Source organism: Apis mellifera, linkage group LG6 (assembly GCF_003254395.2).
Source record: "Apis mellifera strain DH4 linkage group LG6, Amel_HAv3.1, whole genome shotgun sequence".
Taxonomy (NCBI): Eukaryota; Metazoa; Arthropoda; class Insecta; order Hymenoptera; family Apidae; genus Apis; species Apis mellifera.
The window spans coordinates 8897976-8913921 of NC_037643.1; the positions used below are offsets into that span (position 1 = coordinate 8897976).

Here is a 15946-nt window from a genome sequence, read left to right on the forward strand (position 1 = left end):
TAATTGTGCATATCCGAAGTGAAAAGTCTAAATTCGTCTTAACTCAATCTAATACTTACAAATTCAATCGTTGAACAAACATTTATCTATCAAATACTCCAATTTTCATATTTCTCATAAAAATGAGCGATACGAATAAATTATTCAGAATGAATATCCAAAATGAAAAAGTGTAAATTCGCCTTAAGAGAGCAGCTTCTCCTGTGTCCGTAGAATATGACAATAAGATCGGTCAGACCGGTGACAGGGGTGGTTCGAGTTCTCGTGTGTTACGTGCGCTACGTGGAAAGGGCGAAACACACTGGACAAGCCATTCCAATGTGAAAGAAAGAGAAAAGTAACGGACAGACGGACCACCCCGTCTGCCGGCGATCATGTCTCGATCACGTAAACTAGCCGCCCCCTCATCCATCATGCCTTCGTCGTACATTGTCATGTGTGACCAGCCCGATCTCCTTTTTCTTCCTGCATCCTCTTCCTCTTCGTGCTCCTCGTCCTCTCCAGCTTGTTCCTCCGTCTTGTTCCGCCAATGGCGTATCTCGTGTCGCGGACTCGAGATCTCGGTGCAAATTGGCAGGGAAAAACAAACGGCGAGACCTGGCGAGGCCGACGTAAACGTACCGATCAGGGGTGGCCAAGGTCTCAAGATTCATAATTAGAGTCAGCCTCGTCTCGTGCTGCTGGCTGCACCGCTCTGCAACGAGGATTAGAAAAATTGATTTATGTGTGTATGTATGTATGTGTATATATATATATTTTCCACTTTTTGAAAGAAGAATTTGCATCAGAATAATAGGAGTTGAAATATCAATTGTAATCCATGGGAAATTTAAATTTAATATTTCATAAATTTTATTCTGTTATCAGTTATGTCATCTTGAAAGGCAAAAAAGTTGTGATACAAATCAAATATTAATAAAATTGATTAATTTATGTGAATAAGAATATTATATCAATTCAAAAGAATTGATAAATCAAATTTGGATTATCTATTTAGAATATCATAATTCAATAAATGAATTCTTATAATCATTTTTTTATTTTTAAAATGTATACTCCTATTTTTAAAGACAAATTATTTTTCAGTACAATCAGAAAATAAAGCATACATCTCTGGACAATATATTGTAATTGTTACTGATGTGTATAAATGTTAATAATTTAATGATATATTTCAATTCAAGTTATTCAAAACGAATAATTTACCGGGAAGATTTATAATTGTATCATGCACCATGTTCTAGTCTGTTTTCAATCTTTAGATTACACAGTCTGGTCACCCCAAGCTGGACAGTACATTGCTAATTGCTGATTGATCGTTTCTGAATAACGCAATTAATTGAACGAGAATCCTGTTACTTGTACAACAACCTTAAAAAAAAAACGAAAAAGATTAAAAATTTTTCATTTGTATTTTTCTTATTAATATGTATTTTTTCTTTGATACCTCTTAACAATTTCAAAAACAATAATAAAAGATAAAAATCTTGATGCAATACAATTTTTTATGAAAAAAGTCAATGAAACTCTATATAAAATAATTAAAATTTACAAAGAGTAAAGTTTCTACTTTATCCATAATTGCATATACATTTGAATCTTCCAATCATTAATATCCCAACCTCAAGACTTTGCCATAAACGCAACAATATCAAAATTATTATATTACACAACTTTAAAAATCTCTTTTAAAAGAGAAATCTCTGTGCACAGAGAGAGAGATATCGAGAGACTTGAGTACCGATGCAGCGGTCGATCACACAAAGGGTGAGAAACGAAGGGCAGAAAACGAATAAAGGAGCTTCCCCGACTATGGCACGTGCGAAGGCTGCGAGCCGCAAAAGAGGCGGCTTATATTATTATAACCGTGGGCAGGTGGGCGAGGCACTCTATTGGCAGTGCTAACGAGGGATCGGTAATTATTACCCACGACTTAACTCCTAGCTGCTCGTGCAAAGACCTTTATTGTAATCGCTCACCCTTCGTCCTTTTCTTCTTCCGGGACGAATCTAGTTTGTGGGAATCCTATAACATGACTGCGGCTACCGAATTAATACGCATTACGATAGTACCATCACGCGTTTCCTGTATTTTCATCATTTCTTTGCAGAAATTTTAGGAATGGATTAAACGTTATTGCTCGAGGTAATTGGATATTGACAATTGGATCTAGATTGGATATTACTCCAGATTTTTGATAATGTTGGAAATTCTTGACATTTTTTTGAGAACTTTTTAATTTTATTTTCATGATAATGTTTTTAATTAAAAAGATGGTCAAAATTTTAATCAATATTTATTTGGTTAAAGCTAAGGTTAAAATTAATTTAATAAGTTATTTTAATAATTAATTATTCAAAGCATTAAATAATTGTAATTAACTGCAAAAGTTATATGAAGAGTTATGAGTAAATTTGAACATTTTAAATAAAGTTATCACATTTTAAAGTAACTTTATTTGAAATTTTAGCTAATTAACTTTTCAACTAGTTCTATATAGAATCTAATTCTATATAGAAATATATAAAAATGTAAAGAATGTATATATTGTGAGATAAAATAATATTGAATCATTTTCAATAATTGAATATTTATAGTTTTATATTAATAATTCTTGAATTTTGATTTAATCTAATACTATATACAAAATTTGGTTATATATGATTTATTTTTATTTCTCATAAAAAATTGAAATCATTGCTATATTGAAATATATATGTCAGTACTTACATATGTCAGTAATTTATTTTTTTATTCTATAAAAGTGATTATTTCATATTGAATTCCGCGCACGTGTTCAGAGTTTGTCGTATGCCAAGTTCGCAAGTAAGCGGGTCAAACACCGTATCAGATGATTTTCACGTTTTGATGGAGTTGTTGACCCTTGTAAAGGTACCTGCGTGCTGCTACGATTACACACTTTCAACGCGTTAGTGTGAATATATATCTACCTGTCCGGTCAAGGTGGACGATCCATCATCGTGTCAACGGAGCGTTACACCGTACGACCAAGAATTTCTAACATCTTCCCCTCTTGCGTATACTGGGTGTTCCATGTTACTTTATCGAAGGAATATTTCGTTTGTTTCTGAAATATTAAAAAATAATTCAGATAAAGATTGAATAGTTTTAAAAAAAAAAAACTAATATGATGTAATTAATTTTTTTTTACAGAAAGTTCAACTTTGTTTTCTTAAATAAAATCATATATTTTTTAACGCATAAATAAATATATTATATTCTGTATAAAAAATTAATTATTCATAATAATTTTAAATATATATATTAGAAACTATAATTTAATAATGAATTATACTTTTTTTATGTAAGACACCCGATACATTTGTTTTCCATCGGAAACATTTTTTGAAGTGGACCAGATAAATAATAATAGAATATCAAGAAATAAGACAAGTACAAAACACAGAAGGAAAAAATAAGATAAAAATATTTAAAAAGAAAAAATAAAAAAAATATATATCTCAATATCGTTAAAAACTATTCTGTTTTTGTAAAGAAAACTAAAAAACTAAATTCTAAATATAAAATCATTTAAATATTTCCAATGATTTAAGTTCTAAATTAATTAATTGTAAAACATTTTGAAATTATAAATAATTCTTTCGTCAACATAGTTTTTCAATTTTACCGTTCATTATTTCCTCTTTTCATCCTAGAGACTTAAGAATAACACAGGAAGCATTTTTCAATTTTCGGTTTCCATTCGGAACCCAAACGGATAATCACTTGTTTAGGATTGATCCTTGTGTTCTTGTTAGACAGCAAAGAATCCGGCGAATTAACGTAAATCCTTTTTAAATAATAAACCCTCTTGTTAAGTGTAATGAATCCATAGAAAATGAAAATGAGAGAAATAAGTAGAGGGTGCCAAGGTATGTATTGTTGAGGTTAGAAACGACTGACCAATGATGGGACAGTGAAAACCGAAAAATAAACCAAGACTTTAGGTCGATACTCGTTGCTCGATGCTTAGCTTCGTTATTAGCCAGGACTTGGATATTTGGATACCCTTAATCCCTTTTCTACGATTCCATCGAGTCTAATCTACCTGACTGAGCAGTGACAAATAATATCAAGTTGCCTGCCTCGACGCCAGCGCTACACTGGACCCACTATCTGATTTTAAAGGACGCGCCAACGAAAGATGATCTTCGGTTAACAAAAGGTGTCGAGTCCAAACCTGGATCGTTGGTTAGAACTTTTCCACCGAAATCTGCAGCATCGTTTCACAAGAGAAAGTATAATATAAAGCCGTCTAGGACTATTTTTCGGATGTTTGCGTACATTAGGTTAGGTTAGCCTAGTAACAAAGAAGCTTTTTTACGAAGATACGAAATTTTCATAGAAATAGAATATTATTGTACCTTTTTGCGAACAAAAAGAATTTATATAGCATTAATTCTGAAAAATGAAAATTAGTTTAGAATTATTTTGTATTTGAAAAAAAAAATTAATAGAAGTATTAATTTATTTTAATTTGTAAAAAGTAGTTTATTTTAGTTTTTGCTCACGAAGTGCAGTGATATATATATGAAATATATATCTATACATATATTCATGATTATATTATATACATATAAATTCGATGAAACGAAAGACTCAACAAAAAGAAAAAAAAGACAAAAGACAAAAAAGAAGAAATATATATATATATATATATATATATATATATATATATATATATATATATATATATATATACATACATGGCAGCAACTGAGAAAAATCTATCGTTGAAATCCTTTTCGAGTCAGTTCGATGAGAACATAGAAACGATACGCAAGAGAGATCGACGAATACAGAAGAATCACGAAGAGAAAGAGAAAAAAAAAGGAGCCAGTTCAACGAGTTCTAAGACGGTGGCGGCCTTTAAAAGATTTCAGATGCTTTGATGTTCGCCGCATAGCACTCCGCACTGATCCATGTTGGAACGAGCGAATACCGAAAGATCGCTGGAAGATCATAAACAAAAAAGAATTGCATACAAACATCTTTTACTCTTCACTGTTCGCGCAAATGCATGTATCTATTCAAAAGATCAATTTTCCATATTCTTTTCATAATTGATTAATATTCAATAATATTTCTTAATCATATTCTTATTTTTTATTCTTCATCTTTTTTGTAAAAAAGATTATAATTTATATATATATCAAAGAAAGAGAACTATGTTACTTCAAAATGTTTTTCGGAAAATATTTCGTAATAATAAATAATTATATTAATAATTTGATCATCGATATAGTTGAACAAGATTTTTCTGTGTAATATAAATCCCACTAAGTAACATTATCATAACATTCGATCAATTGCAAGAAGAACATCAATACTCATTAATGTTTGGTGCATCGGTATTCGAATCGTTCCAAACAAAGATTTTAGTGACTGGGCCGGTACCTATAAAGAATGACTGTACAGTGAACGTGCAGATTTATCAAAAATGATGACTATGCTGAGACCACTGGTCACAGAAATCATTGTAGATTCTACAATGTAGAAAAAAAAGTTGTCATAAGTGACTAAAAAGGAACAAATGCAGTGTTATCTTAAGAAATGTAGAATAATTTTAAGGTTAAGATGAAAAGTATATGTGTATGTGTTTATGAATACTTGTTCATTTTCTTATAACTTTAGAGAGATTACTTTCAATGAAGATGAAAGTAATTAATTAATATCATAGTAAGATGCATTCATTTGATAGTTATCAATTTTTTAACAAAAATATTTTTAAATTTCAGAAATATACAACAAAGAAACCAATATTTTAATTTTGAGTCTGAATCACATTGTACTCACAAAATCGTCAATTTTCAGTTCGAATAATCTAGGCGTGTGCTTTCGAGGACTTTTCCAAAAATGAAGTGTTCATCGATACTCTTCTCTTGACAAATGTGTGCATTGTCGATGAATAGCGTGCTTCCAGCTTTACAATTACACCGTTGGCCGTTCAATATAGGATGAGAGAAACCGGGACACTTTTCATCCATGGGTGCCGGTCGTTTTGAAAAAATGGATTGTTGAATGCCCATAGATCCTTTTTACGCTCACGGTTCCTCCCTAGAGGATTGCTGGTTTCCTATGATTCGTCACTGGCGAAAACTTTTCTCAATGACTACACGAGGAACCTGGCTGAATATATGTAAGTATTCTGAACAACGTATCCATGAACGGGTACACCTGTAGCTACTACTACTATTCTCGAAATAATTCCAACTATAATAATAAGCCTTGAGCCAAAACGAACATAAGGATGACGGCCCATTGACTTTTTTGTACGATTCAATAGAAACGAAACGAATTGTGCAGCCACGATGAATCGGCATAGTAGTTCTCTCTAGAGGTTAGTGGCTTCATGAATGAAGATGTCGTTGCTGTTTATGTAGAGAAATAACATCGAGTCAATCCTATGGTTGTCCATAAATTATGTCTTCCACTTCATTTTTTTATTTTTCAGAATATTTCATCTATTGATCTTTCTGTTGGTTGTTCTCCTGTACAACTGGATAAGACCGATGAAATCTCTCACGAAATTGTAAAGCAATTTTATATCATTTTATCAATTGAGTTTATAAAATAATTTTTTAAATTGTGAATTATAGATTGAAAATAGGTTAGATTAAATATAATGCATATATATGCAAATATAATGCTTCTTCATATCACAAAAATTTATTTCTTTGTTAGTTTTCGTATCGTATGCAATATTATTGATGTGATCTACTTTTGACAATTAATATTTTGTAATAAATATATATAAAAAAATTACAAATAATTTCAATGTATCAATTTAAATATAAAACTGGTAAGTAAATACAGCGATTGAAGTGGTATTTAAAATATTGGTATTTAAAATGATAAATAAATATAATAACTTTCAGAAAAAATTTATACTATATTTTTTAAAATTATATTTTTTTGATATAAAATCGTAAATCTGATAAAGATGCTATTAAAATTTTTGATTTTATATTAGAAAAATATAATTGGTTATAAATAAAAAAAAAGTTCTCAAATATTTTTATCACAGTAAAACATTGATATTACAAATACTTATATTTTGATTCTTTTTAGCTAAAAAAAAGTTGTTTAAAGCATCGATATACGTAAGTTAACGTAACAAGGAAAGTCATAATGTTTAACTCCCCGCGAACAAAATAGTCTGTACCCCAATATCGATAACTACCCAATTGTGCGGACTCCAGAGGTTCGTTTCTGATATAATCAGGGAATACGCAGGGGTGCTACTAATTGTAATCGTATAATACAGTCGAGGGGTGACGAGCATCGCAAAGAATTGATTCTGGTTACGTTAATATAATCAGAAATTCAGGACCCGCTCGTCCCTTTCCTTATGAAATATGTACTATGGGAGATGTTTGTATTCGTATCTTTTTTATTGACCATCCAACGATCATGAAAACTCATCGACACGATCCAAATATTTCTCGTGTCTCGGATAAATTATGAAGTTTTTATGAATTGTAAAAAAGTTTTTCTAGCAACAGAAATTATAATGCATTTCATCTATTGGAATTAATAGAGGTAGGTGTATATTAATTATATTTTAATTCACATACAAGTATCTCAATTGTTAATTCTTTTGCCAAATTATTCACAGAAATTCTTAACTTATATATTATCTTATATATATATTCTTAACTTATAAATTCAACAACTCTTATATCTTTCAGTACACATATAATATTACACAGTATAATATTAATATAGTATACTTTCTATAATAGAATTGCAATGAAATGAGACCAGTTCAGCGGCAGTGTATTGAACATCAAAGATAAGAATAGAAGAAAAAAAAGGATTGGTAAGCATCGTTGGTCTATTGCAGAGAGAATCCGTTCGCTTTAAAAATGAGCAAGATCGCACTCGCTTGAAAAGATATCCATTGACTTTCTTTTCAATGGCCTATACAAAACGAGTGTGAGATATCGGTGCGGCAATGAAGTGGAGAACGTGCGTAATCAATCAGTTTCATAGAAGCATGGAAGCCTAACGTTAATACCCAGTAGAAAACTATGAATATACGCGCAGTTACCGACAAACGAAGATTCGGCCGAATGTAAGATGAATATTAGACAGGCCACAAATAGGTATATGTGTTATAATATACTTCCACTGGATAGATACAACGTATTCGTAGACTGGATGAGAAGCGCGCACATGCATCTATACAAATGGTTTCAGAATTATAATATTTAACACAATTTTTATAAAGATAAAAATTTGGATTTATCGAGAATATTCGAGGAATTATTATGAATAATAATCAGAAAGATTACGTATGTATTGATTATGATTTCATTTTATTCAGCATATTATTTTATAATCATATAATTACAGATCATTTATTGATAACCTAACCTTAAATATAAGTATCCTTAAAGCTTAATTAATAAAATTTTTAATCAGATAAAAAGTATTCTCCGTTCGAATTTAGAATTATTATCCAATAGACCTGTATTTTTGAAACACTCTATACATATGTACTACATAGTATGTTACGCCACTGACGAACGCATTGTGCTAGCGTAGCGAGTAAACGAGTCACGCTGCGTCACGTTCTGGCCCACCACCGCAGCAGCAGCAACAGCAGCAGCAGCCCTTCTCCTTTTGTACGAACACCCCGCCGCTTTTCAGCCCGGCCTGAATTACGTTACGCCGCTTTACTATCGGCCAGTTTATATTCGAGGTTTATGCGGACCTCGGCTAGATACACGTGAATAGCGTTTTAATCGAATCGCGCTGCAGCCGCGTAATGATATTTGCTCCCTTCCTTTACCGAGCTCTCGACTCTATATCATGGAGGAAGAATCCCTTTTCATTTTTTCCTTTTTTCCGATTTATCCTTGTTTTTCAACATTCGTTTGTTTTCTGTTCATTTGTTTGAAGATAGAAATAGAACTCTTTAACAAGCCTGTACATCGAATTTCGAGCTCTTCAATTGGATCGGTTATGATTGTAAATTTGATTTTGAAGCGCGTAATTTTCTTTATTTATTGATATAATAATTAAAATATGTATTTATAAAATATGTATATATAAAAAAAAAATATGTATTTCAAAGAAGTGTTTAATATAAACGGTTTAATATATCAATTTAACAAACACGGATATTTAAATTTTCAAAATACCGTGTAAATATATTCATAACCATTTTACTTACATGCACATGGTCTTTCTAACTTTATTTCAACTACTCGACGCGTCAATTTACTTGCGTACGAAAAGTGAATCGAATTTTGTGCTCGAGGACAGAGATGAAAACTCTTGAAATATTCGCACATGCCTGCTCATAACTTAATGGAGTTGACAAGTCGTCGACGAAAATGATGGACTACGTTGGATCGAGGGGTTTCTCGCAACCCCAACGCGGGGATAAAAACGGATTCGCCACGGGCAGCTGTGGCGGCGCTACTATGCTCGCCTTCTAGCTCATTTTCCTCCTCTTTACTTTTGGGGGAAATCAACTCTCTCCCATCCGCGTAATCGGTTTTTCTGTTGTGCCACTTAAACAAGACAGCATTTGCGCACATGCGTGTTTTACATGAGATCCGTATCCCCAATTATGCGCGGGACGAACCCTCATCGAAACTTCGAGAAGCGAAAACCACTTTATTATATATGGCCGTCAAAATTTTCATTCATATTCATTTTATCTCGTCACGGTTCTTTAGTGCTATACATTGTTCAAAATGCAGCTACGAACTGTAAATTAATAGTAAGAAAATATAGAATTTTAATATTATGTCTAAATTATTTTGTTGAAATAATTTTAAAAATATTAGAATATATATGATAAATACGTATAATATAAAAAAAATGTATATATATGTAAAATATATGTATATATTTAAAAATTATATTTCGTCACCTTTTCTTTTTTTTCTTCTCATTAAGACCTTAGATATTTTCGTAGTATTATTGTAAGTGTTTACGTTTATTACAATTTATAAAATATAGACAAAGAGAGCAAATAATAAGACAAGAACGGAGATAGGTTAAAAATTGTGAAATCAGCGCCATCTTCAGAGTGCCGCAAATGAAACATATAAAGAAAGCATAGAAAATAATCAGAAAAAGATAGAGATAGAATCAGAATTGATCACTAGTGCCATCTATTGAGTAACAAAAATTTCTTCAAAAATATAATATAATAAAATAATAATTGAAATATTATAGATTAAATATCAATAAAATAGATTGTGATTATAATAAAATATAAAAATATTTTTTTAAAAACACTCAGAAGATGATACTGATCTTTAATTCTTATTTTATTTTATCTTGTCTTTGAAAAGGTTTTTTTGATATTCGAGAGATGGCGCTGATTGTTAATTCTTATTTACCTTATGATTTTTAGAAAGAGATATTTTTGATACTCAAGAGATGGCGCCACATGTTACTTTTATTCAATCTCTATCTTTTTCCCTCTATTTTCTATCCTTTTTTATGTGTTTCATTTGCGGCACTCTGGAGATGGCGCTGATTTCACAATTTTTAACCTATCTCTGTTCTTGTCTTATTATTTACTCTCTTTGTCTATATTTAGTATATAAAATTAATTTTATAACGATAATGTAAACTTGTGACAATCTATAAACTGAAAATGTTTAAGTTTTTTTTATTAAGAAGAAAAAAATAATGGTTTGTACATTTTTATATATCGTGTATATATTTTATATTCAATATTTTTATATTTCTATCGGCATTTTAGAAATATGATGATAATATAAAATTTCATAATTATTCTATAACTATATGTATTAATTTTAATAATTATAAATTTTTTACTTATCAAACTTACTGATAAATCAAAATTTTTTCTTTCATTAATTGTTTTTCTAATATACTTAATTATAAAATGTTTGATGAAAATTACGTTAAAATATGAAATCTAACCTAAAGTAAATCTAAAATAATATTATAAATCCATAATAGTATAAATTTAAAAAATGAATTGATTAATTTTTATATTTTTACTAAAAAATGTATGTTTTTCATATTAAATTCAAAATTATGAGCAATTAATTAAAATAATAAATTTAATAATTTCATAATTAAAATAATAAATTCATTTTTACAAATCAATTATTTCTTTTTGAAATTAAAAATAATGAAATATGAAAGAATGTTTTAATCATGTTGTTGCATTAAAATTAATATTTATGTTAATTTATGCACTTGATATATCTTACCATAAATTCTTTTATTTATTATTATATTCGATACTAATTATGCTTACCTTATGTTAACACATTTATATTCCATCGATTTGTAAAAAATTGTAGAAAAAAGTAGATATAAGAGTATATTTCTTATGCTATTTTTATTTTTTGATTGACATGCATTTCATAAGAATGAAATCTAATGAAATAGGAATAAACATAGAATCTAACTCTTGTCTTTGAAAATATATGAGATAATACAAGCAAAAATAATTAAAAGATAATAATAATCGAGTTGATTCGTGCAACGACTATTTAATCAATCCCTGATTTTTAATTTTTTACGAAAATATTGTCTGTATTATCTCATTGTTATTGAATATCATAGCTTGAAAAGAATAATGTCAGTAGAAGATTATATTTGTAGAAATTATAATATAAAATTTATAATTTCAAGGTTGCGAATACAGTCTCTTGCTAATGCTTGAGTAACCGGTTTTCTCGGATTCTACTAATAGTCTGACAAAGTAGCATCTCTTTCACAACTTAAATACAAAAGAACATAAAATTTCAAATTTATTTACAATTATTTAGACGTTGAAACAAATTACAAGATAAGTTATTTTTATTTAAAAATCTATAAAATCTTTCGATGAATCGAATTAAAACAATTTATATATATATAACCTATATCTATACATCTTATTAAAATAAATATATCTATAAATAAATAAAATAAATCTGTAATATATAATATCGATTCTAACTTTAGACTTAATTGAACATTCTCTTTCAAAATATTATAATATTTAACATTGAATATTAACATTAAATCAGCCGGTCTTATTTCAGATTGGTTGCTCGGCAAAAGGGCCGAATTCACTTTCACAAACTGGTGCGAGTAAAGTGAAGGACTTTTTTTTCGAAACGAAGTCTCGTTGCACCTGAAACATTATCAATTCAAAGGATAAACTCGAGTATATTGGTTTAATAGAATTTTTTCCACCAATAACAAATGTCTTTGTTCAAAAATTTGAAACGTTGATGAATAACTTGTAATGGTGTGATGTGCTGAGTCGTGAGTAATATAACCTTCACCCTTGCCTCGTTTCACCGACTAGTCATTTCTCTTTCGATAGCCAACTAATTATTAACACCGTAATCTTTCTGGTTGCTAGTCTTTATATAGTAATAAAATTACAAAAAAAAAAAAAAAAAAGAAAAAGAGAAATTTTTTTCATTGTTAGTTTAATTTCTTTCGATTTGTTTTTCTTCAAATATTATTAGAGAGGTTAACTTCAAGATTCCAGATTATTATATTATTGAAAATAAAATGATGAGATTGCGGAAGAAAATTGTCAGATAAAATGTTTTACGTATTTAACACGTTTTTTCGATATCATATTTTTTTCCAATACAATATTGTTTTAATTCTTACGAGTTAAATATGGCGAATTTGATTGTACGACTTATCAAAAAGTTATCGAAATAAAAATATACTTTCAAATTCCTAAAATTTAATAATAATTAAATAGCTATACTTCACAAACTTTTTTATTTAATTTTTTATGCAAAACATTTTTGTTTCTCGCTTACTAACAAAAAAATTGAATCATACATATCGATATATTAATATTAATAACGAAATATATTTTCAGATTCGAGAAATCGGACAAGTATACACAATACTATACACAAATATCAAAAGATATAAATGAAGAAAGAAAAAGAAAAATTGAAGAAAATCACGTAACGCGTCGTAGTGTTATTTAACCTCGATTAAACGTTCTTTTGCATCGAACCACCGAGTCGATTCGCACGATATCCATAGTCATTTCTTTTCCGGCCAGTCGTGGTATCAGAACTTTCACGCTCGAAATGTTGGCCAGCCATTGCGAAATCAGATGATATTTACACAACCGTGTCGACTTTTCTCACTCGTTCACTTTAATAAACGCGGGCTAATTATCGTAGAAATTTTAACTATTATAACAATTCTTGCTGGAAGAATTGCAGTTGGATTATATGTCTGATGGGTCATTAGTATTCTTCAAGGTCGTTGGATCGTTGGAATATATCTATGTGCTACGTCTGTGTAAGATAGATCTTGAGAGAGGGTGTATCTTGCTGCTATGCGCATCTTAATTAAATACATTTATCGTTCAATACAAATAAGAAATCCGAGTATGTGATTTATTTTTGGAAGATAAATTGAATTTAATTCAATTACAATATCTAATAAATAAAAATCTATTTTACGAAACGATTTTGCAAGTGGAAAAATTTTGATGAGAAATATGAAAAAAAAATTTTAAAACAGGTTTATGAATTATTGAGTTATTACCTGAATAAAATGTGGATATTAAAGATTGAGTAATTGACAAATGAAGGATTACAATATTTTTGGATTTTTAGCAATTTTCATGATTATAATCTGCTAAAAATTAAGTGAAAGTAAATGAAACATTATTAAGAAATGTATGTAATATGATGTATATATTGTATATATTACTTTGTCAAAGTACAAAAAATATATTAGAATAATAGATACTTTACACAAGTCTATTATACAAATCACATGGATTAATTTTTTTCTAATTTTCACGAATAGCGACATAAGCTTTTATAGTTTAAAATTCAGAATCCATTGACATAATTACTGATTTTGTAGACTTCTGTTGTCACAACTGAATGTGAATCCCTTTCACCAGCAATCTGCATGCTTATGTAATTCACTGCGGATTATTGGAGTAGTATTCTTAAACAAAGTTAATCTCTAAAATAAGAATTCAATAAGTAAAATAATAAGTATAAAATAAATGAAATGAATTAAAAATAATGAATTATAATCAAATTTCATCAAAATATATATACTAAATTATCATATATTACAAATAATCAAATCTTACAAAAATATAGAAAATATGAAAGAATAAAATTATTATTATATATTAATTAAAAATATAATTTTATTCAATTAACAAATAATAACAATTTTTAAATTGAACATATAATTATCATTAATATTAAAGAAATACTATTATCATAATTAGTATATAAGTATATATAGTTATATAAAAATTTCTCTAGGTATTAAGTAGTGGTATCCTTTCTCAAGACAATTTTCTAAATAAACGGCAAACTAGCAATGAGAAGGTGACTAATAAAAAGATCGTTGATTCCATTTAGAACGAATGAACGTGAGAACGGAAACAAGGGCCGAAGGTGCCACGGTTTAGGCTTCATTGTTATCCAAGAAACTGCGGGAAGAAGAGCTATCGTAAGAAGGAAGCTTGCGCGTAATGAGGCAAATCAGATCGGCTGATTACGAAATGTGAGATCGCTTACCATTTCTTGCAACAAACTCGATAAAGTTTCAAAAGTGAAACGATTACCACATTTCTTATTCCCTGTTTTGTCGTGTACATATTTACGATGTTTTTGTGTCACCTCGATTATCGTGGTAATATTTTTTTAAGTATATATCGATATTCTGCAATTCAAAAAAACTTTAGAATTTTTCTTCTTATTGTGAGAATAAATCTTTCATACTTAATCAATGTCAAATATTGCACACAATCTGATCTATATTGAATAAATAAAATCCTATAAATGAATAAAATCAATTTATATATTTATAAAAATGAAAATAATAAAAAAAATTTATTTGAATTGAAATATTTTTCTATTTAATAGAAAAATATAATTTTATAGAATTATTTGTAAATAAATTAAATAATAAACTTAGAAATTTAATAAATTTCTTAATAGATAGATAAATTTCATAATTTAATATTTTATTATAAAAATTTATAAAAAGTACATATGTACAAATGGATTATGTAGATTACGTGGATATTTATTTTCAAGTATATATTTCTTTCTATATCAAAAAAAACAAATTCATACTTTTGTTGAAAAATTAAAACCATGAATGTGTAATAGGAAATGATCTTATCATTCGAGTTAGTCATGCATCTCACAAAGATTTCATACGTTTTAATATAAAATAATTACTATAATAAAATTGTTCATTTTTAAATCATATATAAATTCAATCAAAATCACATATAAATTGGAAATTCTCATTTTTATAAACATAAAAAATCCATTATTTAATTAATATAAATAGTAAATATGATTAAACATTAAATAATTATTTTATTTAATATTATTTTTGAAAAATAAATGATACTTTATATCTATTAAGATACTAATTTTATATTTTTGATCATTTATAATATTTGATTATTATAAGATTTACATTTTTATTTAATTAAAATTTATATTTATAATTTTAAAATTTCGTAATTTTGTTTCATTTTATTTTTTCTAAATGAAGAAAGCTATAAATAATTCACTTTATTTCTTACCTGCCATCTTTTTCTTATCATTTTCTCTTCCTTTTTCATCTCCATCATAAATTGACTTCAAATATGGATTTTCAACATTCAGAAAACTTGTTCTTCCCTGTGGTGTCCAAAGACAAAATGGAAGCGCCTATACCACTTAAGGATTCGTATGATTCAGACAAGGATTGATCTTGTCAAAAAGAATGAAAAAAGGATACATCTTATCTATCGTTTACCACCCACCGTGAGGTTAGAACCTTCGTGTCTCTCCCCTTCCTGTCATCTCCCACCCTCACTCTGTGAGCAATGTATACGTGATGCACGCGCGCGCACACACTCGTTTATTAGCGCCTTATGAGTATACGATATTCTACACACACGCGCGCGCAT

General features: G+C 28.7%; 1 protein-coding gene and 2 long non-coding RNA genes across 4 annotated transcripts; 1 reads left to right on the forward strand and 2 right to left on the reverse strand.

Annotated features, from left to right (window-relative positions):
• Positions 1–215: 215 nt before the first annotated feature.
• LOC113218563 lies at positions 216–1706 on the reverse strand. Its single transcript, XM_026441358.1, has 2 exons — positions 1207–1706; positions 216–694 (listed from the first exon to the last, which is right to left on the reverse strand). Exons 1-2 carry the CDS (start codon positions 1235–1237, stop codon positions 405–407), a joined length of 321 nt encoding a protein of 106 aa, XP_026297143.1. The 5' UTR covers positions 1238–1706; the 3' UTR covers positions 216–404.
• An 8857-nt stretch (positions 1707–10563) lies between these two features.
• LOC102654584 lies at positions 10564–13379 on the forward strand. Its single transcript, XR_410216.3, has 3 exons — positions 10564–10683; positions 12057–12282; positions 12863–13379. It is a non-coding gene; the product is annotated as an uncharacterized LOC102654584 (long non-coding RNA).
• Positions 13380–14224: 845 nt separating this feature from the next.
• On the reverse strand, positions 14225–15879 carry LOC107964584. Of its 2 annotated transcripts, XR_003304897.1 has the most exons (4): positions 15775–15879; positions 15578–15704; positions 14553–14697; positions 14225–14464 (listed from the first exon to the last, which is right to left on the reverse strand). It is a non-coding gene; the product is annotated as an uncharacterized LOC107964584 (long non-coding RNA). The 2 variants fall into 2 exon arrangements; XR_001703343.2 differs by having other exon boundaries at positions 14225–14697.
• Positions 15880–15946: the final 67 nt, after the last annotated feature.

Excerpts from the sequence above, each read along its gene's own strand:
- LOC113218563 (XM_026441358.1), bottom strand. The coding sequence starts at position 1,237 with ATGGTGCATGATACAATTATAAATCTTCCCG. Across the intron at positions 695-1,206 it reads TACAATTATAAATCTTCCCG|AGCGGTGCAGCCAGCAGCAC; the intron begins GTAAATTATTCG and ends TCCTCGTTGCAG.